This window comes from Crocodylus siamensis, chromosome 2 (genome assembly GCF_052110815.1).
Source record: "Crocodylus siamensis isolate JL-2025a chromosome 2, ASM5211081v1, whole genome shotgun sequence".
Lineage (NCBI taxonomy): Eukaryota > Metazoa > Chordata > Crocodylia > Crocodylidae > Crocodylus > Crocodylus siamensis.
In genome coordinates, this window is record NC_143396.1 from 278,744,904 (window position 1) to 278,768,212 (window position 23,309).

Sequence of the window (23,309 nt, forward strand, 5' to 3'; positions counted from 1 at the left end):
GAGCTCAAGTGCTGGCCCATGAGACCATGTCATCTGGGTGTCCCCACAGATCTAAAACTCTGATGGGAGGGGAGCGGTGGCAGCATTAATTGCCCCCTCCTAACTGCTGCCAAGCTTCCAGACCCATGGAGAGCCCCATAGTCTGAATGATGCGACTCTGCCCACTAGATCATGATGCCCATATGTAGTGGGGCACCACAGTGCACATGGTCACTTCACTGCTGGGTCTACACGCAGGGCTGGGCTGGTGCATGGCCAGATCTGGCACACAAGATTGGGCCACATATGAGATCACCTTGGCACAAATGACCAGGCCCGTGCACCAGATCACACCTGCAGCTATACCCCATGTGCTGACCTTGTGCTAGGCCCAGAGACCAGCCCTGCACACGGGATTTGGCCCATGAACCAAACCCATGCTCCTCATTTGGCCCCCTTATGGGGCTGGAAATTTGAGCACCCTGGCACAGTGCATAGGAAACAGTGGGGGATAAACTAAACACCTTCCTGTTAGTGAGCAGCATCCATCCTGAATGAAGGAGGCAGGGTCTTATGAGAAAAGTAGTACACGGCCATGTAATTAAAAGGGGATTATGATGCATTATGAATAAAGGAGGCAAAATTGAGTTTGCATGGGCAACCTCAGTTCTGGCAATTCCTAACATCCGAATATCTACTTTTGCAACTTAAGCTTTCTTTAACCCACTGGCAAAGTCTGGGCCATGGGCCAGATTGAGCCTGAGGCAGACTCCTTTTCCCAGCAGCCCCTGCCCGCATCTCTGTGACAGGCTTCCATGGAGACCCCAGGAGCGGGGGGGCCGTGACAGCGTGGGGCCAGGGTTCCCATTGAGATCAGCTCCAGCAGCACTGGCAGGGCAGAGAGCTAGTTCGGGGCCAGGATCTTGTAGCAGTGACAGCATGATCTGGAGCTGGGACAGAGCTGCAGTCTGTTGCCCACGTGGCCCGGTCAGAGGTGTTCAGACAGCGGATCACAGATCTGCCCCACACTGTCACCACTGCAAGATCCCAGCCTTGGAGCAGCTTCCCACCCAGCAGCATGCCCTGCTGAGGCCAGTCTCCATGGAAACCCTGGCCCCCCACTGTCATGGCCCTGCCACTCCTGGGGTCTCCATGGAAACCAGCTGCAGCAATGCAGGTAGGGTTTGCTGGGAAATGGAGTCCAGCACGGGCTGGATTCGCCATCTTGCCCACACCTGATTTAAGCATGGGTTTTTGGAATGCATATGTCCACAGAAATAAATATTTACCTGAATAAAAACCAGAAGTACCCCACTGGTTCTCTACCTAGCCACTAGTAGCCAGCAAGAGAACAAACATCTTTTAGAAAAAATGTTTAAAGTATTTCCTGAACCTGTTAGTGCAATTCTGGGCCTGTTGCTTGCTATTTAACCACTGATGCTGATTGCTTCTGGCTATTTCTATAATCTCTCTTCCAAGCTGAAAGAAGCACAGTGTGTTTCTCTGAAGATCCTCTATACAACTGGGTGTGCCCTTTTGCAAACCGAGTGGCTTACCTCGCACATTTTTCTTAGTGAAAAACAAACATATATATGGCCTGTATTTTTAATGACGTACCAGATTTAGAGCAGGCAGCACACAGAAAACCACTGCCAGGAAGTATGCTGAAGACAGAACCTGCAGTGCCATTGTGGGTTATTCAAATTATCCAGCTGGTAAAGAATGTATCCATTTTTTTCCTATACTGTTCCATACACAGAGAACACATTTTGCCCAAAGTTAGCAGGAGGTATGCTTATGTAGAGGAGGGAACAGTCAGAAGTGTTGTCAGAGTACAACATCTACACATCTTTTCCATCTCGAGGGGAAGTGAAAGTGAGCAGAGACGTCTGGAAGATGGAAGAGACAGACTTTGCAGCCTGTGTGTGCGTCTGTGAGATTACTCATACTGTAGGTTCAGCATGCAGTGTTTACAGATGAAGAAACAAAGCTGACGGATCTGAGACAGGTGGTTATGAGAACTAGAGTACCCCATTGCCACCACTGCCTCAACTCTGTAGTGGCCGGTAGTCTCTCTCCAACTTCCTTCTCTCTCAACCAGCTGCTTTTACAGAGTAGCCTTCCTTCCTCTGTCTTTAGGGAGAAAGGAGCAGAAGTGCATGGTACTTCGGAGTCCTTGTTCCTTCCCTTCCATGCAGGCAGGGGGATTGCTCCCCTTCTTGCACATTTGCAGAGGGAAGTTCATTTAAGAAGAGCCATTAAAGAAGTGCAATACCTGACATTAATGCCTAAAAAGGCACTAGTTCAATGCTTCAGATGAGTTTCTTCTGGGCTAGAGACAGAAATTACACATGAAGTGTTATAAGGGATCTGCAACTCATTCAAGTCTTGTGACACAACAGAAGTTCAGTGCACATGAACTGCTTCCAAAAGGGCCAAAACCAGTTTAAGGTAAACCTAAATGAATATAGTATCAGATGTAACTGATTCAGGTTAAATCAGTTTATTTAAGTTCTGTTCCAGATCCCCTCAAGATTCAAGTTAACTCGCACTCCTCCAGGATCCCAGGATGCTTTGCACCATCCCTGCAACCCCCACTCGCAGGGTGGGCAGGCTAGCCTTGGCCTAAGAGTTCTGCTCCAGCCCAACAGGGAGGCATGCTCCAGTGCCCCACTTCAGGCATGTGGCTGCATTTCTGAAATCAAAAGTGGATGTCTGTTCACTTGTTTATTGGTTCAATCTACGTAGCTTAGGCTAACCTGTGAAGACTGAATCGATTCAGCCTCAGGCTTTTTGACTGTCTGCAGTTAGCCCTACTGAGACACAGCTTTTACTTCCTCCAGTAGCCCATGGCAGTGGTTCTCCACCTTTCTAGATATGAGGCCCCACTTGGAAAATGTTAATTCTTTTCTTTCACTCTTTTTTTTCTTAATTACAGAAAAATAATAGAACAATTTATCTGTTACAGAGGACTCAGGAAGACTACAACTATGGGTTTTGAATTCCAATTTCTGGGTTTATCTTGTGAACCATGCTTGTAAGCCTAACATGCTAACACTGTGTGGCACCATGTGGTACCTTGAAACGATCCCAGGGTACCCCAAGGCATCCTAGTTGAGAATCATGGGCCATACCTTAAATAAGTAGTGAAACCTTTTGGACCTTGCTCAAGAGCTTGAATAAACAATGACCCTATTGCCATTACTGATGACTGTGTAATGTGGAAGAGAGAAGTTATGGAGATACAGGTTATATCCATAACACGCTTGCTGCAATCCTTATCAGTATTTTGATAGCAGGAGGGCAATATTCAGCTGGGATCACCTAAACAGAACATTGCTGTTGCATCTGCCAGGTTATTAGGTCTTTGCCAACTAGAGAGGTGCTGTATGCTGAATTTCTGACATTCCTAATGCTCAACCTTGCAGGAGGGGAGGGGTGCTAATTAGCCATGTAAATCTAGAATGGCAAGACAATACTGATTGCGCTAATTGGGAATAATCTAATTCTTAAAGGCAAATTGTGTTTATTTATATCTAATTAGATTCTCTCACTTCATGTATCTATTGTGTCTTCAGAAGATATAGGAAATTATGGAGGTGACAGAGATTCTGTAATTATGGATGCTCTGCTGTTTTAACTTGAACCAAGATTAAAAACTCCTCCTTGCCATTATTGGATTTGGAATTCAAAAACCTCCACCATAACTACTGCTCAGAGAACAACTAAATTTTCCACAAGAGGTTTAAGTGACATAACTTCTGATGTTTCCAGGAAATGTTAGAAATCAACCACTTCTGAAATACAGCGTGGATAGTTTATCGGGTTTTCTTGGTAAACAAGCTTGAAACCTTCACATGGGTGTTGTTTACATGTCTAACTCAGCAAGGAGGGTGAGATCACTTAGCACAGACAAATTTGCCCAACAGGTACAGTTGGAGCGGACTGTCATCAGACTGAGCAGAGAAGAACTGCACACAGTAGGGGGCCAGTCCACAAAACGGCTTCAGCCCCCAGACATCTGCCACTTCAGGCACAAAATTCCAAAATTCACATCCTCATATTCCTATGCTCAGCTGCCACCTAACTCTTGATATGCATGAGTTCATGGATAGAAGAGTCACTTGAGCAGCCTTAACTTCTAGTCGTATGGGAATTTCTCTGCTTTTTTAAACAGGCAATACAAGCCAAAAAGGACTTGAGGTAAAGTGTCTGCAGGAGAAAGACAGGTTAGAACATGTGTTAAAAATGGAGACTGTTTGAGGCTGCCCGACATTTAATCCAGGCTTGATGACTCATCACAGAGTGTATCTGTATTGTAAGGAACATATCTGTCTCATGATACCCAGGGTTGGAGATAATATTTTAAACCTCTGGTTTTCTCAGCCTTTCCCTGTAAAGGCTCAATTCCTTTTGCAGGCTAGATCCAGACCTGTACACGTGTGGTTTTTGGTGCTACAGACCTCTTTGCAGCACCCACCACATACTGCAGGAGTTGCACGTTAATCAGTGCACGATGCTACTAATTTGCAGCACCTGGGGAAAGTTTGCTACCGGGACTTCCTGATAACAAAAAAAAAAAAGTCCTGGGAAAAAAAAGTAGCGCAACCCACACCAAAGTGGCAAGTGCTAAGACAAATGCAAAGGAGCCTACGTACTGAGGCACGCTGCACCCCAGCCAGCCATGCTTAGGCACACCGAGACAAGGGAACAGCTGGTCCAAGGCTGCCTGCTACCCCATCTCGAGGCACACTGAGTCCCAGTCAGATGCCTGCTCCCCCATCTCCATGTGTTGCTCCCCAACTGGCCCAGCCACAAGGTGCCTCAGCACAGGGAATGGGCCACAGGGTGCCTCACCCTGTACCCGAGCCAGCCCCCCACCTGCAGCACATGGAGCAACGAAACAATGTGTCCCACTACAAAGCACATAGGCAAGGACATTCACTACAGCACAAAGTAGAGGCACAAATTTGTGCCACTAGTTGTGGGCATGCTCCTGCTTGTATGGATCCAGCCACTGTGTTTTCAGAGCCAAGGCAGGGGAAATGGCAAGCCTATTGCTGTATTTCAGCAGTTGCAGAGCTTTTCAGTTTACTTGTTTCTTTCTCGCATGAGAGAGGAACATGAGGTCTTTCTATGAACACAAACTATTTGGACTCAGTCACTTCAATTCAAGGTTAGAGTCTGAGCTACTAGTAGCTGATGTCTCTTCCAACACTAGTGAGGAATGAAATTCATAGCATCGCCATTCATGTCCCCGCAGAATGTTATCAACACACAATCTGCTGTGACACCAATTCTCCTTTGTGGATCAGCTCAGCAGCCACTGTTGTCAAGAGCTGTATTGTGTTGCCCCCTCTGAAATGCACCTAATATAAAACAAGAGTGCATTTACTGGTGTGAAATCCATCCTGGATTACAGTTTCTCCTGTGTAATCTAAATAGAGACTCACATTTGTTTCCTACAGCAGGATGGAGTGTGCAGAGTAATTTCTCTGAACAATAACTGGTTATGAAAAAACTTCTGGTGAGATTAGCAAGTGTATGAGCCATATTTGACTTTGTTAAAAGCTGCCTGAATTTGGTCCAAAGGGCCAGGATCCTCAGCTGAAGTAAAGGGAGTAACTGCAGCTGTGCTGGTCTGTCTCAATTGGGGATCCGCTCTATCATGAGTCATTAGGCAGACATTTGCAGGTCAGATCAGCAGAATGTATACCGGGGTGGGCAATTATTTCGGGTGGAGGGCTGCTTACTGAGTTTTGGCAAGCCATCGAGGGCCGCATGACAGACAGCCAGGGGCAGATAACTATTAATTTTCTAAATTTTTTAGGGGCCTTGTGGGCTGGATAGAATGGCCTGGTGGGCCACATCCAGCCCGCAGGCCGCATTTTGCCCACCCCGATGTATACTGTGCTGTAACGTTTGATTCTCATGGTTCTGCATTACAGGTTACAAAGAAGAAAGTGGTAGTAGGGTTGAAGTGTTATAGCCCTTGTGGCTACAGTCCAAATGGCAGTGCTTCTCAACCAGGGTGCCACAGCACCCTGGGGTACCTTGAGATATTTTCAAGGGTGCTGTGGAATGCCACACAATGTTAGCACTAGGTTTACAAGGTTTACAAACATGATTCACAAGATAAACCCAAAGGCTAGGGACAGACGTTACACGTAAACCAGTTTAAGTGATCAGAAACTGGTTTAAACTTGTAGCAGAACATAAGTTCAGTGCACATAAACCAGTTTCAAAGTGGCCAAAACCAGTTTGAGATAAATCTGGCTGAAAGTAGTATCAGACTTAACTGATTAAGCTCAAATCAGTTTATGGACCTTCTGTCCTAGATCCCTTCCTAGTTTAAGTTAAACCAGTCCCCCAGCATGCTCTACAGCCCTGAGAGGGGCTGTGCTCTCTGCTCCAGCAGAGCAGGGCTGGCCCCACCCTTCTGTTTCCCAGCCAGAATGGAGGTGGGCAGGGGTAGGGGGATGGCCAGATGCCAAGCCCGTAAGGCGAAGGGGGCAGTGAAGAGGTTTATTCCCCCCATCCCTCCCCTGTCTCACCAGCATGAACCTGCCAGGCATTTCTCCATCTGTTGCTCCAGAGGCAGGGGCGTGGCCAACCCTGGTAGTAGCCTCAAGTGAACTGGTCAGGGAAAGGTTTAATTCCCTCCACCCTGTCCCACCAGTACAGACCCAATCCAGGGACCACATGGCACCCTCCGCTCACTACCCCAATGGCACAGCCAGAGGCTAGCTGGCATGAGCCCCTGAGGCGGAGGGGGCAGGGAGGATGTTTATCCCCCGCTCTGTCCCTGGGGGGCTGCAGCCAGGGCCTGCCAGCCCCAACCACCACTGCCAATCAATCACTGCACAGGGCAAGTGACAGACTAAGCTCCCTCCCTGCCCCCTTGCCTAAGAGGGCCATGCTGGCCGGCCTCTGGCCATGCCTCTGCCCCTGCTGCTAGAGCAGAGAAGGGGCAGGGACCCTGACAGGGGCAGCACCCTCTCTCATGGTCCCGGGAGCACAAGCCTCTTCCTGGAGGGGGACTGCACTGCAAGTGAGAGCAGGGCAGACCAGTCAGAGCTGCTGCAGACTGCGCAGCAGCACCAGGGCTCGGAGGGGTGGCCATAACCCCCAAAACCCCCCTAGTGCCCCTACTGCTTGCCCCTCACAGTCTGTGGCAACCGTGATGGCCTGGCTTCATCCTGCTCCCACCCACAGTGCAGCCCCCTGCCAGAAGAGGCTTCCAAAGACACCATAAGAAGGGGTGCTGCTCCCATCAGGGTCCCTGGTCCCTCCTCACTCCAGGGGCAGGGGCATGGCCAGAGACCGGCCAGCATGGCCCCCTTAGGTGAGGGGGCAGGGAGGGGGGTTATTTCCCCCTCCCCTCTGATGAAGGGGGCAGGGAGGGAGCTTATTCTTCCACTTGCCCCATGCAGAGAGTGATCGGCAGCAGCAGTGGGGGATGGCAGCCCCTGGCTACAGCCCCCTGGGGCAGAGGGAGAAATAACCCCCGTCCCTGCTCCCTCTGCTTCAGGGCCATGCCGGCCAGCCTCTGGCCATGCCCCCACCCCTGCTAGTGTTGCAGCAGGGGGGAAGCATCAGGCAAGACCCGGACTTGGGTCCATGCTGGTGAGACACGGAGGCAGGGATTAAACCCCCTCCCTGAACAGTTCACTCAGAGCTACTGCTGGCTTGAGCCACTGCAGGCATGTGCCTATATTTCCTGAATGCCTGTTCACTTGCAAATTGGTTCAGTCTAGACTAATCTGCAAAGGTTGAATCAGTTCAGGCTCTGACTTTTTGAATGTCTGTCCCTAGCCAAAGATTTCAAATAAAAATCCATATTTGTGGTTTTTCTCATTTCATTGCAATGCTCAGTTATTTCTCTGTAGTCAAAAACTAGTGAAAACGATAAGCTGACATTTTCCAAGGGGTGCCTCAAGTCTATTCAAAGGTGCCTTGAATCTAACAAGATTGAGAACTACTGTGCTAGAATGATTATCAGTGAAATAGTTAATGTTCACACTTCACTAATTATTAGCCTCAATTAACTCCTCCCAGTGGAATGAATAGATGCATTTCACACCTTTCAAAATAATTATTTCAGACCTTCACCAAATGCTTTGACTCACATATGGGAAATTTTCAGTGCTCTTTGTTCTGTGATCCAAAGCACACCAATAACTATAGTTTGATAAGTCTCAATACCCCTGTATTATTGTAGATAAATCCCTTTCAGCTTCATTTTTTCTAAGACACAACAGGCTTGACTTCAGCAAGTTAAATCAAGCCTTACCTGTAGGTTAGATGAAAAGCATTTGCTTTCACTTATCAGAGGCTTTAAAAGTCTGCTGTTTACATAAAATTAAAAATTGACATCCTACTGAGCTTTCTGATGTAGCACAACTTGCAGGCATAGATTCGTAGATGCTAGGGTCGGAAGGGACCTCAACAGGTCATCGAGTCCAACCCTCTGCCTAGGCAGGAATGATGACCCCAGCCAGATGCCTATCCAGCATTCTCTTAAAGACCCCCAAGGTAGGGGAGAGCACCACCTCCCTTGGAAGCCCATTCCAAATTTTGGCTACCCTTACTGTGAAGAAGTTTTTCCTCATATCTAGCCTAAATCTGCTCTCTGTCAGTTTGTGACCATTATTCCTTGTTACCCCAAAAGGCGCCCTGGTGAACAGAGCATCTCTGATACCTTGCTTCGTTCCTGTAATGAATTTGTAGGCGTCCAGAAGATCACTGCTCAGCCTTCTCTTACGGAGGCTGAGGAGGTGCAGGTCCCTCAGTCTCTCCTCCTAGGGCTTGTCCTATAAGCCCCTGACCATACGAGTAGCCTCCTCTGGACCCTCTTGAGTCTATCAACATCCTTCTTGAAGTATGGCATCCAAAACAACACAGTACTCCAACTGTGGTCTGACCAATGCTGCATAGAGGGAAGTATCACTTCCTTGGATCTGTTTATCCTGCATCTGCTGATGGATGATAAAGTGTAGTTAGCTTTGCTGATGATTTTGTCACACTGACGACTCATGTTCATCTTGGAGTCCATATGTATTCAGGGATTAAGGCTTTGCTAAAGATGGCTTGTCACAGAGAGAACCACCCAGGCTTTGGAAATGAAAGTTTATGCAGCTCTTGAAAGGAAGTTGATTTGCTTCCATGCAAGAAAGACAATAGAATCATTTGGCTTCAGCTTCTGGACCAGAATTTCCTCTCTGCCAGTCTTCTCTGTCTTCACTGCAACCTTTTCAAGGAATAAAAAAAAAAAAAAATGCTACTGAAAAGCTTTGCAGCACTGGTTTTCATATTAACAGTTTCTTCTGATGGTTTCCTGCCAAGCTGTTAGTACAACTGTCTCAAAGTTACCAAAGCACTTTCTTTGTTACTCGTTAAAATATATATGTGTTCCTTGCATGACCAAAACCAAAAATCTTTGTAACAAGCTGAACTGCAAGATGCCAGATTATTTAAACATTGTTACATGTGCATTAGATGGGGTTTCCATCTGTGGGCATGTTGGAAGATGGAGGAAATAAAGCAGATGATACACACTAGAGTTGCATTACACCTATAAGGAGTTGAAGGGGAGTCTCTGCAGTAGTCCTGATCTTGCCTAGAGCTCCAAGGCTAGGGACAGACATTACACATAAACCAGTTTAAGTGATCAGAAACTGGTTTACACCTGCAACAGAACTGATGTTCAGTGCACATAGACTGGTTTGAAAATGGCTGAAACTAGTTTTGAGATAAACCTAGTTAAATGTAGTATCAGACTTAACTGACTCGGCTCAAACTGGTTTATGCAATGTCTGTCCCAGCCCCTTGCTGGTTTAAGATAAACCAGATACCACCAGCATCCCAGCATGCTCTCTGGGCTGGGTGGGGTGCTCTGCTCCACAACAGGACCAGCCCCTCCCCTCTGCTCCCTGGCTGGAGCTCCAGCACAAACTGGGGGCTGCTTCCCACGCTTCCCTCTCATCACTCCCTGCTAAGCAGGAATTTCCCCCTCCCCTCTGCCTTGCTGAGGAGGTGTCTGTGTATTAGCTAGCAGACCACATGCTGACTATGGTCCATGCTGAATCAACAGGTAGAATCAAGAGGCAGAATCAACAGGTAGCTGGCAATGTCCCTCTGATGTTTTCGTAATGGGGTGATAAACACTGAGTTAGGAGGTGATATAAACACTGTTATCAATTTCCTGCTGGGTTAATAAGAGTGTCCTGCCAGGGTCTGGCCCAGGCCCCCTCAGCTCAGTGCTGTGCAAGGGACAGGAGGGCTGCTCTAGCCCCCTCTGGCTTCTAGCCTGAGCCACCACAGGCATGTGCCTGCATGTCTGGGATGTCTGAGCAGTTACAAGCTGGTTCAGCCTAGCCAGGTTAGACTAGCCTGCAAAGACTAAATCAATTCAGGCTCAGGCTTTTTGAATGTCTGTCCCTAGCCCAAGAATTATAGCAGTACACTTGGCCTCTAGCTAGGCCATGAGAAGCATGGCATGAAAAAGAGTTACTTGTTCTCACCATATAATGGCAAGGAACTGTAATAATACATACCGTATCCAGTTACCCGAGGTAGCTGGTTCTCTGTCCTTTCCCGTTCACAGTGTAATTAGATGGATATTACACCAGTTGAAATGTAATATACATTTACAAGCAATGCAAGGAAAAGTTGTGATTACAAGGTACGTTTAGTTTGGGAAAAGGAGATCAAGGGAAAGCAAGGTGACATAATAGCAGTTTTTAGATATTTGAAAGCCAGCCATAAAGAAAAGGAAGGACAGCTGGTCTCCCTTGATGCAAAAGACAGAACACGAAGCAGTGGGTTTAAATTGCAGCAAAGCAGACTGAGATTAGATCACAGGAAAAAGTTCCTGACTGTAGAACAGTACAATAGTGGAATAGAAAAGAGGTTTTCAAGAGCAAGTTGGATAAGCAAAAGTCAGGGATGATGGAAGAGCAGCATTCCTGCAGAGGGTTGGACCAGACAACCCTTGAAATCCCTGAGTTGCATGCATGTCCAGGACCTAAGCCAGATGAAGAAGATTCTCCTACCTCCCAGTGTATCCAAGTATAATTTCACAGCATGGATACTAAGCTGGCAAACATAGTTGCAAAACATACAAACTAAGTTGCGGAGAGGAGAATCGAGACCTTCGTGCTAATGGACATGGGTTTTGGAAAGCACAAAAGCCATGATTTTTTTCTTTTTAGTGACTCAGTGTGGTTTCCTCAGGGCTGATTTCAGCATTCATTCAGGCACTGGGAATCTGTGGAGCCCTTTCATTTTGCAACCTGCCAAACTGCCATTAAAATTCATTTAAGCAAGCAGAGATCTCCATATGCCGTAAATACACTCAGGAGGAGAGGCCTGTACAGAGGGAAGAGTGTGCCTTTAAGTGGAGCTAGCTCTGTGCCACAATAAAGACCTAGTCAGAACTAGTGGCCGAGACACCCTGTGGAGAAAGCAGAGAACAAAGCTTTGCATAGGGATAAAACGTCTGGGTCAAAACAACCAAAACCCTGCATTGTTGGGGGCAGGTGTGCAGAGCTGCTGCTTCTCATTGTGCTGGCAGGAGGCAGGGTGGCTGGCAGGCCTGCTGCCTGCACTGGCTGGTTCTGCCAACAGAGCTCCAGGCTCCCTGCAGAAGTAGCCGCGGGTGGCCTGTGCTGCTGCACACACTCTCTCCTGTTCGAATTCCTATTACTGAGGGGTGCAGAGTCTGCGCTCAGGGAACGATTCAGAACCATTCTCTTTTAAACAAGGAGCAGACTTGAGTTTGTCCTGGGATCCAGCACCACCCCCCTTCCATCTCCGAACAAGGTGAAATAGGTGGTAGCCATTAAATATGACTTTACAGACGCTTGCAGGGACCCAAGCCGATTCCTTAGAACCAAAATGCTGCCATTGGAGCACTGTTCTCAGCAAGTCCACAGTCCTGTGCATCCCAGATACATCTGCAGATGGTGAGAAATAAATTCCCTGCGAGTCAACGCTTTCACATTAGACACACTGGCAGAAGGCAGGATAAGGTGGCCTGTTGAAGACTAACAGGTTCAGAGAGTCTCTGGAAGGTGTTACCCTGCCCTGTTTTCTGTTTGACTTCAGACTGACGTGACCAACCACCTGCCCGCATTAGAATCACTGGTGTATTGGCACAGGACCCCGAGAAAACCAGAGAAGTCACTCGGTCTAAGGGAAAGGAGCAGAAACAACACACAAGTGGTCCAGCAAGCTGGGTGGCAGGGAGACAGAGGACACTTAGCATCTCACATCAGTTTTGCCAAGCCCCTGCTCAAAGAGAATACCTGGCACCACAAACTGCAATGCTGCTTTACATGAGCATAGCCTGATATTTCCTCTGGGAGGCCCGTTAAAACCACAGAGAAGAATTTATACACTGACAACCACCCCTTCCCTCCCCCCGGTGACATTGCTTAGAGAAAAGAGGAGTCACAGTGACTGCATTTATCACAAGAATGGGGATATTCTGTGGTTGGATGCATGCCCCTGCTCAATGGAGGTGCATCAAGGGCAGAGGCACCTGAGTGCCTCACAGAGCTTGAGGGCAGAACACAAGGATCCTCACATCCGAAAGCATCATTCACCAAATACTGATGAATATTTGGGTATGGTGGGGCCACAGAATACTACAGAGTCCCTGTGAAGCCTTCACACCCACATTTTGCCTGGCCCCCTTGCTGCAAAGCAGGGAAGCGAAGGAAGAAGAGTCTTCTTTTTCTTTCCTCCTTCATCTCCCTCTTCTATGTTAAACAAGGCAGAATTCACTCATCCCTTTAATATGAAAATCTACTGTTCGTTTCTTTGGAGGCTCACGAATAATAATTCCTCAGGCACACATTGTTAGTAACACAAAGGATATATTTGCAAATAGGGTCAGAGTGAAGACAAAAGACCCCAAGGAAAACTCTTAGCTGGCTTTTATCCCTTCCTTCCTGGGCACGTGTGCAGAAGCAGGAACTCTTACAACTCATTTCCGGTTCATACAAACATACATGAAATGACGTCACGTCATCTGTCGCATGTGCATTATAATTAACTACTTAAGTATGCGGGGCGGGTAGGCATATATGCATTAGCTAATTACGCATGCTTAGAAAGCTCTCCAGGTTACCAAAAGTTCAAATCCTTCCCTTTCTCAAGGACACAGCCAATTAAATCACAGCTTCTGTGATTTCCTTGAGAAAGAAGAGGGAGTTTGAAGGTATGTGTGATTTATTATAGGAAAGAGATGGTAAATTAGCCAAGAGGGGAGAGAGGTCCTTGGTGGTGTTTCTGCTTATCAGGTACGAAATACAAACTGTGCAGTTCTAACAACACTCTATTCATTATACATTTTTAATAATATTTCTAACACCTTTACCTGGGCTCCATTTTCCCCTTAAACACAGGGATTTTTTTCATGTTCAGCTACCTCAGAGCCACATGTCTTATCCCTAAGATGTGAAAAATGCCTATTCCATGTTCACCTTTTATATATATCCTACTGATTATATCATTTACTTACTAATCTGCCCTTTTAAATCAGATAAAGGGCAAAGCTAGAAGAGCTTTAAAAAGATGAAGCTAAGTGGATTTACAGAATGACTTGGGCTTCTTGGAAAACATGGAAAGACAGTCCATTTATAACACATTACATGTGTTATCTGTGTTTGTAAACATGTTTATCACACCGTCTGGAGAGTTGTTGAGATGAGACATTTCAACAAGAACAGGCTGTTTCCTTCTTGCAGAAAGGGTTTAAAAATAACCTCACACAGGGAGAATCGTCAGTCCAGACTTGTTCAGTTTAATGCACAACCATGAGGTTTATTGTTTTCAGGTACACCTGTTTGGATTTGGATCACCAGATCTTTTTAAGGCAGGAAGGGGTAGTTCAGAGCAAAAACACTAACAAACAGGAAGCTACAGTAAGGATTTCCTCTCTGATCTCAGCAGAAAGTTCATGTCAGGTATTGACTTCAGAATAAGAAAGACAGCACAGCTTTGACCTTGCTAAACTTACATGAATTGATATTTTATCTAGTGATGCAACTTGCAGGGGGAAGGAGGGATGGAATTAATGTCTAGGCTGGATCTGAAAGGGCTACAGTTGTGCACAAAAACAGAATATTTACCCAGTCTAAAAATGAGAAGGGAGAAGCTGCGGGTGTCGGGGACAGGTTTCATTCCAGGAGTGGTAGGAATTCCTGGTGCATGCTCTGGTTGTTCAAGCTTTGCACAGGGTGGGTGCATCTACATGTGCACTTTATTGTGGAGTTGACTGATTAGCTCCCCAGTAAAGCATCACCATCCACACGTGCGCCAGTATTAGGGTGCAGAAAATTAACTCTGCCAGAAGATAGTATTGTCAGGGACAGTACTGTCTTCTGGCAGAGTCATTTACTCCATGGAGATGGTAACCAGGGCTGGCTAGGGCTCAAGAGTGCTTAAGTGTGGGGGCTGCCTGCCTGCTGCCTAGCCCTGCACTTTAGTACTCTCTCCAGCCCTGATGCTACCACCCAAAGCTTAGGACCACCCCCCACCCAAGCCTGTTGCCAACTCAGGGCTACTCTACCCTGGCTCAGACTGCTGCTGTCCTAGGTGCACATGTAGCAGCTGACCCTGGCTGAAACAGCTCTGGAGTTTATTGCTGTGCATTAATTTCATGTGCAGATGCACCCAGCAAGTGGTTTGGACTCCCCAGCCACTTTGGTAAGTCCAAAGTGGTTTGGACTTACCTTCTGGGTTAAAACTGGCAGCCCAAACTTGACTCTCCTCTCCCCTCCATGAATCTAACTGACTTCAGCAAAAGAATAGTTTACAGTGGAGGAAAGGAGGAAAGTCACACCCAATGAGTCAGGACAAAGGAAGGCTCATAAAATTGGTATGCAAAATAAATTAGTGATCTATACACACGACAAATACTGATGCACAGAAAGGACAGCATGCAGTTCCCTCACCCTTTCCCTCAAGATCTCAATGTGGGAGCTTTTCAAGGAAATCTTACTAGGCAAGTATTACGGCCACTCCTTCAAGGGCAGGGGAGAACGACGGAGGCTCAGAGAAATTAGCAACTTGCTCGCAGCTTCGCAGGACTCCTGTCACTGAGCCAGGCTGGGAGCAGAAGCCTCTGCCTGCCCTCCTGTGCTTTGTTCATAGCACTGGTCCTTCCTCCCAGGAGAAGCCCTACGTGCAGAATTAGCCCTCGGCAAACACTGAGGTGTGAGTAACAGCTGCTGATGCCATTGCCCCTGTAACCTCCTGCATTCCTACAATAGTATTGCAGGGCTGGAATCGGATACCAGGCCTCACACCCTTCCACACCCAGAGAGACTCTGCAGGAGGAAATGTGAGAAAATGCGCTCCCCCGCAGCATTCATTCCATGGGCAAGGAGACAGATTCACTTTCCACTGCTTCAGGGTAAATGCTGCAGTAGCTTAGAGTCAGCTCACATGTTCATGTCTTGCAAGAGAATCTTGGCTCCTTCTCAGAAGCCACTGAAGGAGGTGCCTGCAGAAAGGACCTGGGAGAGGAGTGGAAGTCAAATGGGAGCCTTTCCAGGGGCTTGGCTCACAGCTTGGAAGCAGGGTGGAATGCAGGATTTGGAGGTGGGGGAAGTAAGCCTGCATCCAGCTCCTTGGGAACTGCTTTTCCATCCTTGTGCCGGAAGAGATCACACAATGATAGTAGCAGGCATGAGAGGGAGCCAGGAGGTGGGCTCCAGCATGGATGGGGGAGGAAGATAAAATTTCTTTTCCCTTCTCCAACAGATCCCTGCCTTAAGCCAAGCCCAGAAGTTTGCAGTAATGAACGCTTTTTCCATTGATTTTAATAGGAACTTTGCCCAAACCAGACCTGAGTAACAGCTGAAGGATTTGACCTGCCCAAGCAGATCTTAGAGCCAGGCCTACATTTCAGAGGGATGGGGTGGGGGGTGCTCACATTTCAGAGGCATGTGTGCATTTAGGCTAGGGGCAGAAGCTACATGCAGACTGGTTTAAGTGATCGGAAACTGGTTTAGAGCTGTAACAACAGAAGTTCAGTGCACATAAACTGTTTTCCAAATGGCCAAAACCAGATTAAAATAAACCTGGTTGGATGGAATATCAGACTTAACTGATTTAGATCAAACCGGTTTGTGGAACTTCTGTTCCAGACCCCTTCCTGGTTCAAGTCAACTCACAGTCCCCCAGCATCCCAGGATGCTTTGCAGCCTTGGGCTATGCCATCTGCTCCAGTGGAGCAGAGACTGCCTCACCCCTCTGCTCCTTAATGTGCTTTCTGCCTGCATCTGTCAGCCCAAAGGGGTGGTGCTGGGGAGGGGGGGAACAGACCCCCCTTAGCTAGGGTCTACACAGCACATGAGGGGAGGAAAAGCTGCTGGGGGGGGGGGACTTTTCAGCCCTCGGCAGCCCTCCTTCCCAGCTGCTGATTGCTTCAGTGGTTGCCCCAAGAGGAAGGGAGATGTCCTCCTGACCAGATGCCTGCCCATGCAGCCCAGCATGGAGGCACTGGCGAGCCCCCACCTTGGGGGGCTTCCTCTCACTCCAGCCAAGGATCCCCCAGCCTGGAGCAGCCCCAGGGAGCTGAGGGGAATTCTTCCCCTCCCCCAGCCCCACAGCTGCTGGCCTTAGCCCCTGCTGGTCTCAGGGTTAGCCCTGGGCAGCCTTAGGAGCAGAGGGAAATTTTTCACTCCCTTGCCCCACGGTGGGGCAGCACCCAGGCAAAGGGCTCCTCAACCCCCTTTTGGGGGACAGCAGGGCCTTGGGGGTGCATACCAGGAACATTTGGTTGGGCTGGCAATGACCAGTCCGCTGGGACATGTGCTCTAGCACCCCCCACTCTAGTGGCCTGGGTCAGTGCAGGCCTCCCCTTGCCTTTCCCAATCGAATACGGAACATCAGTTCAATTGGCTATCAGTTCGACCTACACACCTTAGAGCTGCATTTGTCAACCCGTGGGTCACAAGACTACGTGAAAGGGTCGCAAACAGACTTTAAAAATGGATCAACACACTTCAAAAATGGATTCTCTTTTAAAGGAAAAAAAATGTGGGAAGCCGTGGGTTTTCCTTTATAGAGCTCCAGCCTGCAAAGGGCTGCTTGGGACCCGCATGCCTCACACCCCCACTTGCCCCACACACCCACCCCCTGCTCTACGCACTGTGGGGCTAGGGGTGGGGGGCAGTGGGTCGGGAGCAAGGAGCACTGGGTCAGGACTTGCCATCGATGTTCACAAATGGGTCCTGGTACAAAAAAGGTCAAAAACCGCTGACTTAGAGGAATTGGCTTAGATTGTGCCAATTCTGCCTCGGGCTTTATGACTGTTTGTACTTAGCCTTACAGAACAGTATGCGCTTAAATGCCATAGTCTCTGCTTCACATTTTTCCAGCATTACATCTTTTTTTCAATCAACTGAACTGTAAGCATCTGGGCTGTTTGCCAGTAATCTTGGAAAAAGGGAAGTCAAAAGGTGCAGAAGTTTTCTGAGTAGCTGCAGTACCCATGCAGCCTTCCCCTTTTAGCCCTTTTAAGTCTGTGGAACAACCTTTGACTGTGAAGCAACTAATGAATTTGTATAAGCCTATTCCCAACTATATAACCACAAATCAGTTCAAATGCTAAAGGCCTAAGTGCTGGGGCTTTTTAGAACATGCCATGCATTCCACAGCTGCTTTTGAGGGTGGAAGGATGACATGTTTGATACAGAAGCTTTGAGCCCTGATTGCCAAATCAGAAGTCAATACGCATATTTTATGGAGGTGGATTTCCAAAGAATAGTCACCTTAAAGGACGGGGTAGAGTGAAATTCCCTGCAACACTGAACTCCTTGCAGGTAGACAGCAAGTTGGATGTATGGTTCTGTTATTAAAGCATAAAGTAGTACTTCCAGATTCAAAAATGACAAGCCACACCTCCAAAAAAAATTGAGAGATCCCCTTTAAAAATCATAGAATTCTTTTTCAATATTGAGTCTTTTTTTTTTTTTTTGCTTTCTAGCTACTTTTCAATACACTCAAGCTCATATCTTCAAGCTTTTCTCCGCCAAATTAGAGCTAGAAACTGTGGCTTGTGTCTCTAAGGAAAGATTAGGTTCTTGTGTAATCTGGGAGCTGGGATTTTAAGCATTGGGGCAGGGGGAAATTCCAAATATTGTGGGGCATGGAGGAAATAAAACCACATGAATTGGGGGCCCTGGGTAATTGCTGCTGGTTGGCTAGCTTCTTTAAATTTGACACTTCTTCTTCTAACTGCCTTGTTCACCAGGGGTCCGTACTACAGAGCACTGGAATAGGAGCACGTTGCAAGCTCATTCCTGTGCCCATTGTGACTAGATTCCCTGTTGCTATACTGCAGTTTGGGTTGTGTTGTCCCCTCTGCCTTGTGAGCAAATGAGTGCCCAATGGGTTGGAGCAGTGCAGAAGTAGAAAATTCATTTTGTATCGTCTTCCACCCTTCTCTGTCGAAGCCCCTCTTGGGATGGTACAGTGAACTGAGGCTCTGTGCTTGATGGGAAGGCCCTAAGTAGCTGCAGCAGTGGAGCTTTTCTTCACATCTGCCTATGCTTCACCCCCATTTTATGGCCTTGACAACCCTAGTTTCTTCTTTCCACTTTGGAATCTTCTGCTCAGCATAGGAGAGGTTCCCTGAGAGTATGGTGCTTATAGCATCAAAACTGGGAGATGTCCCAGGTGGCCAGATGAAGAGCCAGAAGCCGTCACCAAAGTTCAGAGCCGCTGGGTGGAAAGCGCTAGCCTCTGTGATCACAACGCAGCTGCTGACTTTAGGCACTGGTTCCCTGCCCCATCACACATACCACTTTAAACTTCCATCACCGGTTATGACCAGCCTCTACCAAGTCCAACAGAGGCAAGCCATTAAGCAAGCACTTGCTGCAGGAGACAATCCTGCCCTCTCTCCAGAAACACCAGACAAACTCCAAGAAGGCCGGCCTTAGCATCTGCAGTTCTTCGTATACTTTCCCTGGTTATTTTGATTTGAAAAGTACTACTAAAACATAATATCATCTCCTGTGACGTACAACCGATTGTGCACTCACATCTAGCAGGCAAGCACTACGCTGTTCAAGTGACATCTAATTAAGAGCAGCAGAGGAAGAGATTAAGAGCAAGTTACAAACTTAACTTCCACATCAGTCAAAAGAAACAAAGGAAAAAGCAAGCACTATAATGGGTTGCTTTTATGAACAGGATGTGATCAGACCTATTTTTGGAGTCATATTCTGAACATTCAGATATAGCAGGATTTTTAAAAAGCAGTTAGAGGGGAACTTTCATAGAGGCGACATTCATATTTGTAAGGGAAATAGAACCAGAAAGTGTTACCAAAAACATTTTAAAAGCTAATTTACGTTCTGCCATTCAGAAATGAGTTTGTCAGGACTGATCCTACATTGAGCAGGGGAGGCTGGACTAGCTCCTGAGAGCCTGTCCAGCTTTGCTTTTCTGTGATTTTGTGCTGTTTGTTTTGTGTACTTAATTTAGCTCAGACTAAGCAAACAGGCTTGCCATTTTCCCACTAGCAGGAGAGCACAAAAACAGGATTATGGATTGTGGGCTTTGCAAAACTCTCTGGGGATTACAATTTATTCCATGTTTCCCACATATGCATAATTTGAACATTAATCCTCTGCTAGGACCAGTATCAGCTGAGTACAGGGGAGGTGGGAAAAGCCATAAAGGAAGCAGCTGCAGCTTCTGAGTCCTGGGGCAGGAGTTTGGCCCCCAGTGCAGACTAGAGACCAACCTGGGGGTTGCTCTAAACTTAAAGCACTGATGCAGCAGCAGCAGCAGCCAGGAGACTATCATGCAGAAGTTGTCAGTGCACAGCACATTGAACCACAACCCTGCTAGCCCCAGCATGCCACCTGTGTCTACTTTATACCTTTCCAGGTATTCTTCCTGCAGTAGGAGAATCCCTTGCTGGCTCTTTAAAACAGCTCTGGTCACCTACTGCCTAAATGGACTGTAGCAGGTCAGGTTGGAGCTTGCTTTAACCCAAGTGGCTCAGTTTCCCTCTCTCTTTCTTCACTTCTCACCACACAGCAAGGTTGTTCAGAAGAAGCAGAGTCACAATTGCTTACCCGGAGGAGCAGCGTCCCCCTGCCCCCTTCCTAGCCCATTGGTAGCTAGAGCCAGTGCCCTGTGCAAGGTGCATGCACCGTGTTTAACTTTATTTACTCAGACTGCAGCTACTGAACCACACCTGGCTCTTCACCTCAACACCTCCTCAGGAAGTGTTATCAAAGTGCTTGGGGTTTTGTATGGCATGTACTGGGTACGTTTTAAATAAGTCTGTGCAGAAATTTAGCAAACCTCAAAGCCGGACCACACTTCAAGCATTTTCCTTTGTTGAACTGGGCACGTTATGGAGTGTGCTGTAGCTTTTCACTTTGAGTCTGGAGCAGATTTGCAACAGTTCACTGAGATGTAGATGGGGACTGGGGTGGTGTGGGCACCAAGGAGTCCAGTTGACAGCTCAGAGGTTGTAGCAGAAGCGCTTATGGTACCGCCACGTCAGATTCAGACAAATCTGCAAATTCTGCTAAATACCTTGTCACAAGGACATGGAAAAGGAGGGATGTGGATGTGGTTGTGGTTCTTTGGTTAATACTGACTGCATGTGTGGCCCCAGCTACCCAGAGCGAAGTGTCACTATATTACATGTTCCCGTCGCTCCACTCTACTCCTCTCCCACTAGTGTCCAGAGCAGAGACTTCTGATGCATCAAAGGAGGGGCAATAGCTTCATGACACTAGTGCCTCGTTTCTCATCCTGACTCAGTGGGCTGCAACGTGTGCATTAAGGAAAAGTCACAGGGGGAATATTTAAATGGACATGCAACACCCCCTTTCCCCCCACCCCCCACAAGCCACCCCATACATGTGGAATTACCATTTAATAGAGAGTAAAACACAATAGCCAGTGCCACATGGCACAGCCAAGTCCACAGCTGAAACAAACAAACCCAGTGGGAGCCTGGTCAAAATGTTCCCCTAATGGTTTAAATGATAAAAAATTGGCAAATACAAATTCTGGCAAGTGGTTTCTCTGTGGTGTGGGGAGAGGAAAGAGGTTTTTACTGGAAATCTTTTGATCACAAGACCTTCCCCCACAATTTCCATTTGCAGCCAACATTTTCAGAATTTGAAATCTCAGCCAAAAAGTAAAAATGAATAAATACAGTTTCAGGAAAAGGGAAGGGAAGAATATTTTTTATGCTACTTCCATATACCGCCAACAAGAGCAAACCCTAATTTAGATTTTGTAGGTAAGGCGCTCTGGCCTAGAGGAAAATACCAAACACCTGCAGCTATGGCACTTTCAACACTATCCTTTTCACTACAGGCAACCTGGCCAATGGCTAGGGATTGATGTGTTGATGTAAATTTATTAGACTGTGTCTGCAGCCTTTGATGCACTAATGGCTAAAGCTAATGGTTTAACTCTGAGGTGTCAAACATATGCAGCCTGCAAAGTCCTGCCATTCAGCTCCCAGTGCTGCCCTTGGGTCTGGTCAGACCTACATGGGGTACAATGTGTGCCCTGGTACAGGGCCAGTCTGCAGGCTGGATTGGGCCCCCTCCCCCTCCCCTTCCGTCTCCCACTCCCTCAGTATACCAGATCCCATGGCCATTCCAGTAGGTCTGGGACCCACTTTGTGTCCAGTACAGATCCTGGACTGGCCAGAACGGGCGCTGCATGTGGCATGGTCCAGCCGGAGCAACACCTGCACTGCACATGATAGCTACCCTAGCCACATTGTACCAGTGCTCTGGGGCACACACCACCCATGGAGCCCGCTGTGGCAAGTCCAGTACCCATGCTGTAGGCAAGCACCATGTGCAGCATAGGTCATGGACTGGCTGGAGCATTCCCTGCTCGCATCACAGTCACAGAGCTGCTGGAGCTGCTGCCATATGTGGTGCAGTCTGGCCAGGGCAGCCACTGCATTTGACCAAGTTTAACACCCCTGGTTTAACTAGTGGTTAAAATTCTGGATGAATCACAGTGATTGATCAAAATATGGGTGGATTAAATGAAGTGGTAGGTTTATTCCATAGCTGGAGAGGTATTCTTCCATGGGTCAGTGTACCTGGTGGGCACTTCCAGCCTGACTCGGGAATAAAGACCTTCAGTGTCTCAAGTTTACATCTCTGATGGCCATGAGAAGTGCCCAGGCGTTAAAAGAGTTATTCTCACCTGATCTTTTCTTTCCCTTTAAGGAGAGATTATTCACAATGTCTTTCAAAAAAGAAGGTGCCCACAAGAAATGGGCTGCCTTGAAGGAGAAGCTTGGGTCCCAGGAGAGCGACCAGACAGAGGCCAACCTGGAAAATGCAGAGCCAGAGCTGTGCATTCGCCTCCTCCAAATCCCTTCTGTGGTGAACTACTCTGGGCTCAAGAAGCGGCTGGAGAGCAGTGATGACACCTGGATGGTCCAGTTCCTGGAGCTGTGTGGCCTCGATCTGCTCCTAGAAGCCCTGGACAGGCTGTCTGGGCGAGGAGTGTCCAAGATTTCTGATGCCTTGCTTCAGCTCACCTGCATTAATTGTGTACGAGCAGTAATGAACTCCCAAAGGGGAATTGAATACATTGTGGACAATGAAGGCTACATCAGAAAACTCTCTCGAGGTAAGAACAGTCACCCTTCCTTTCAAGCCACATATACTAGACAGCAGAAATCTTCTTAATAAGGCTTCCTGCTGCTTAGCTATTTGCTCTGCTCTGAACATATTTCACCGACTACAGTTTCCTTTGAATTAATTGTATACTTCTGCAATCTTTTAAATACATACGTTAGATGTTATTTGGATGCCTGTTGATGCCAAACAGATTATTTTTCTCACAAAGACCCCCTTCTTTATAATAGCAGCACTCCTTCCAGTTTCTGGGGCAGAGGCAGGAGGGAGGAAAAAAAATCAGACCAATTTCCACATACAAGTCTTTTGTGTTTGCTAATGTTTAGAGACAGTCTGTCTTGGCATAACATGGGCCCTTCTGGTTCATTCAGTCTCACGGCTCACCTTATAAACAGATGTTTGATGCTCACTCTTTCTTATGCCACAGAATAAGGAGTCAAGTTACTCAATGAAGCTTGACAGTTATAACCAATATAAAAGGAAGGCAATTCCATTTTTTCCTAAACTCAGAAAAACTGGGTTCTGTACTTAGCCTGGTGACAAACTCCCCCAGTTCCTCAGTCCATTCCCATCCATAAAACAAAGATGTCTGTCTTTATATAAACTGTAAACTCTTCAGGGCAGCACTTATTTGTACAAAGCTAACCACAATGAAGCTAACCT

The 23,309-nt window shown here is 47.4% G+C and overlaps 1 protein-coding gene across 2 annotated transcripts in view; it reads left to right on the plus strand.

The window, feature by feature from the left end:
* The window catches only part of INF2 (inverted formin 2), a 66,632-nt gene that overhangs the window by 12,875 nt on the left and 30,448 nt on the right, over positions 1-23,309 (plus strand). For both annotated transcript variants that reach the window (XM_090034138.1, XM_090034139.1), the window contains exon 2: positions 22,230-22,638. In XM_090034138.1, the coding sequence (XP_089890264.1) occupies positions 22,245-22,638 (394 nt within the window). In that variant the 5' untranslated portion in view covers positions 22,230-22,244. The remainder of the gene's footprint in view (positions 1-22,229; positions 22,639-23,309) is intronic.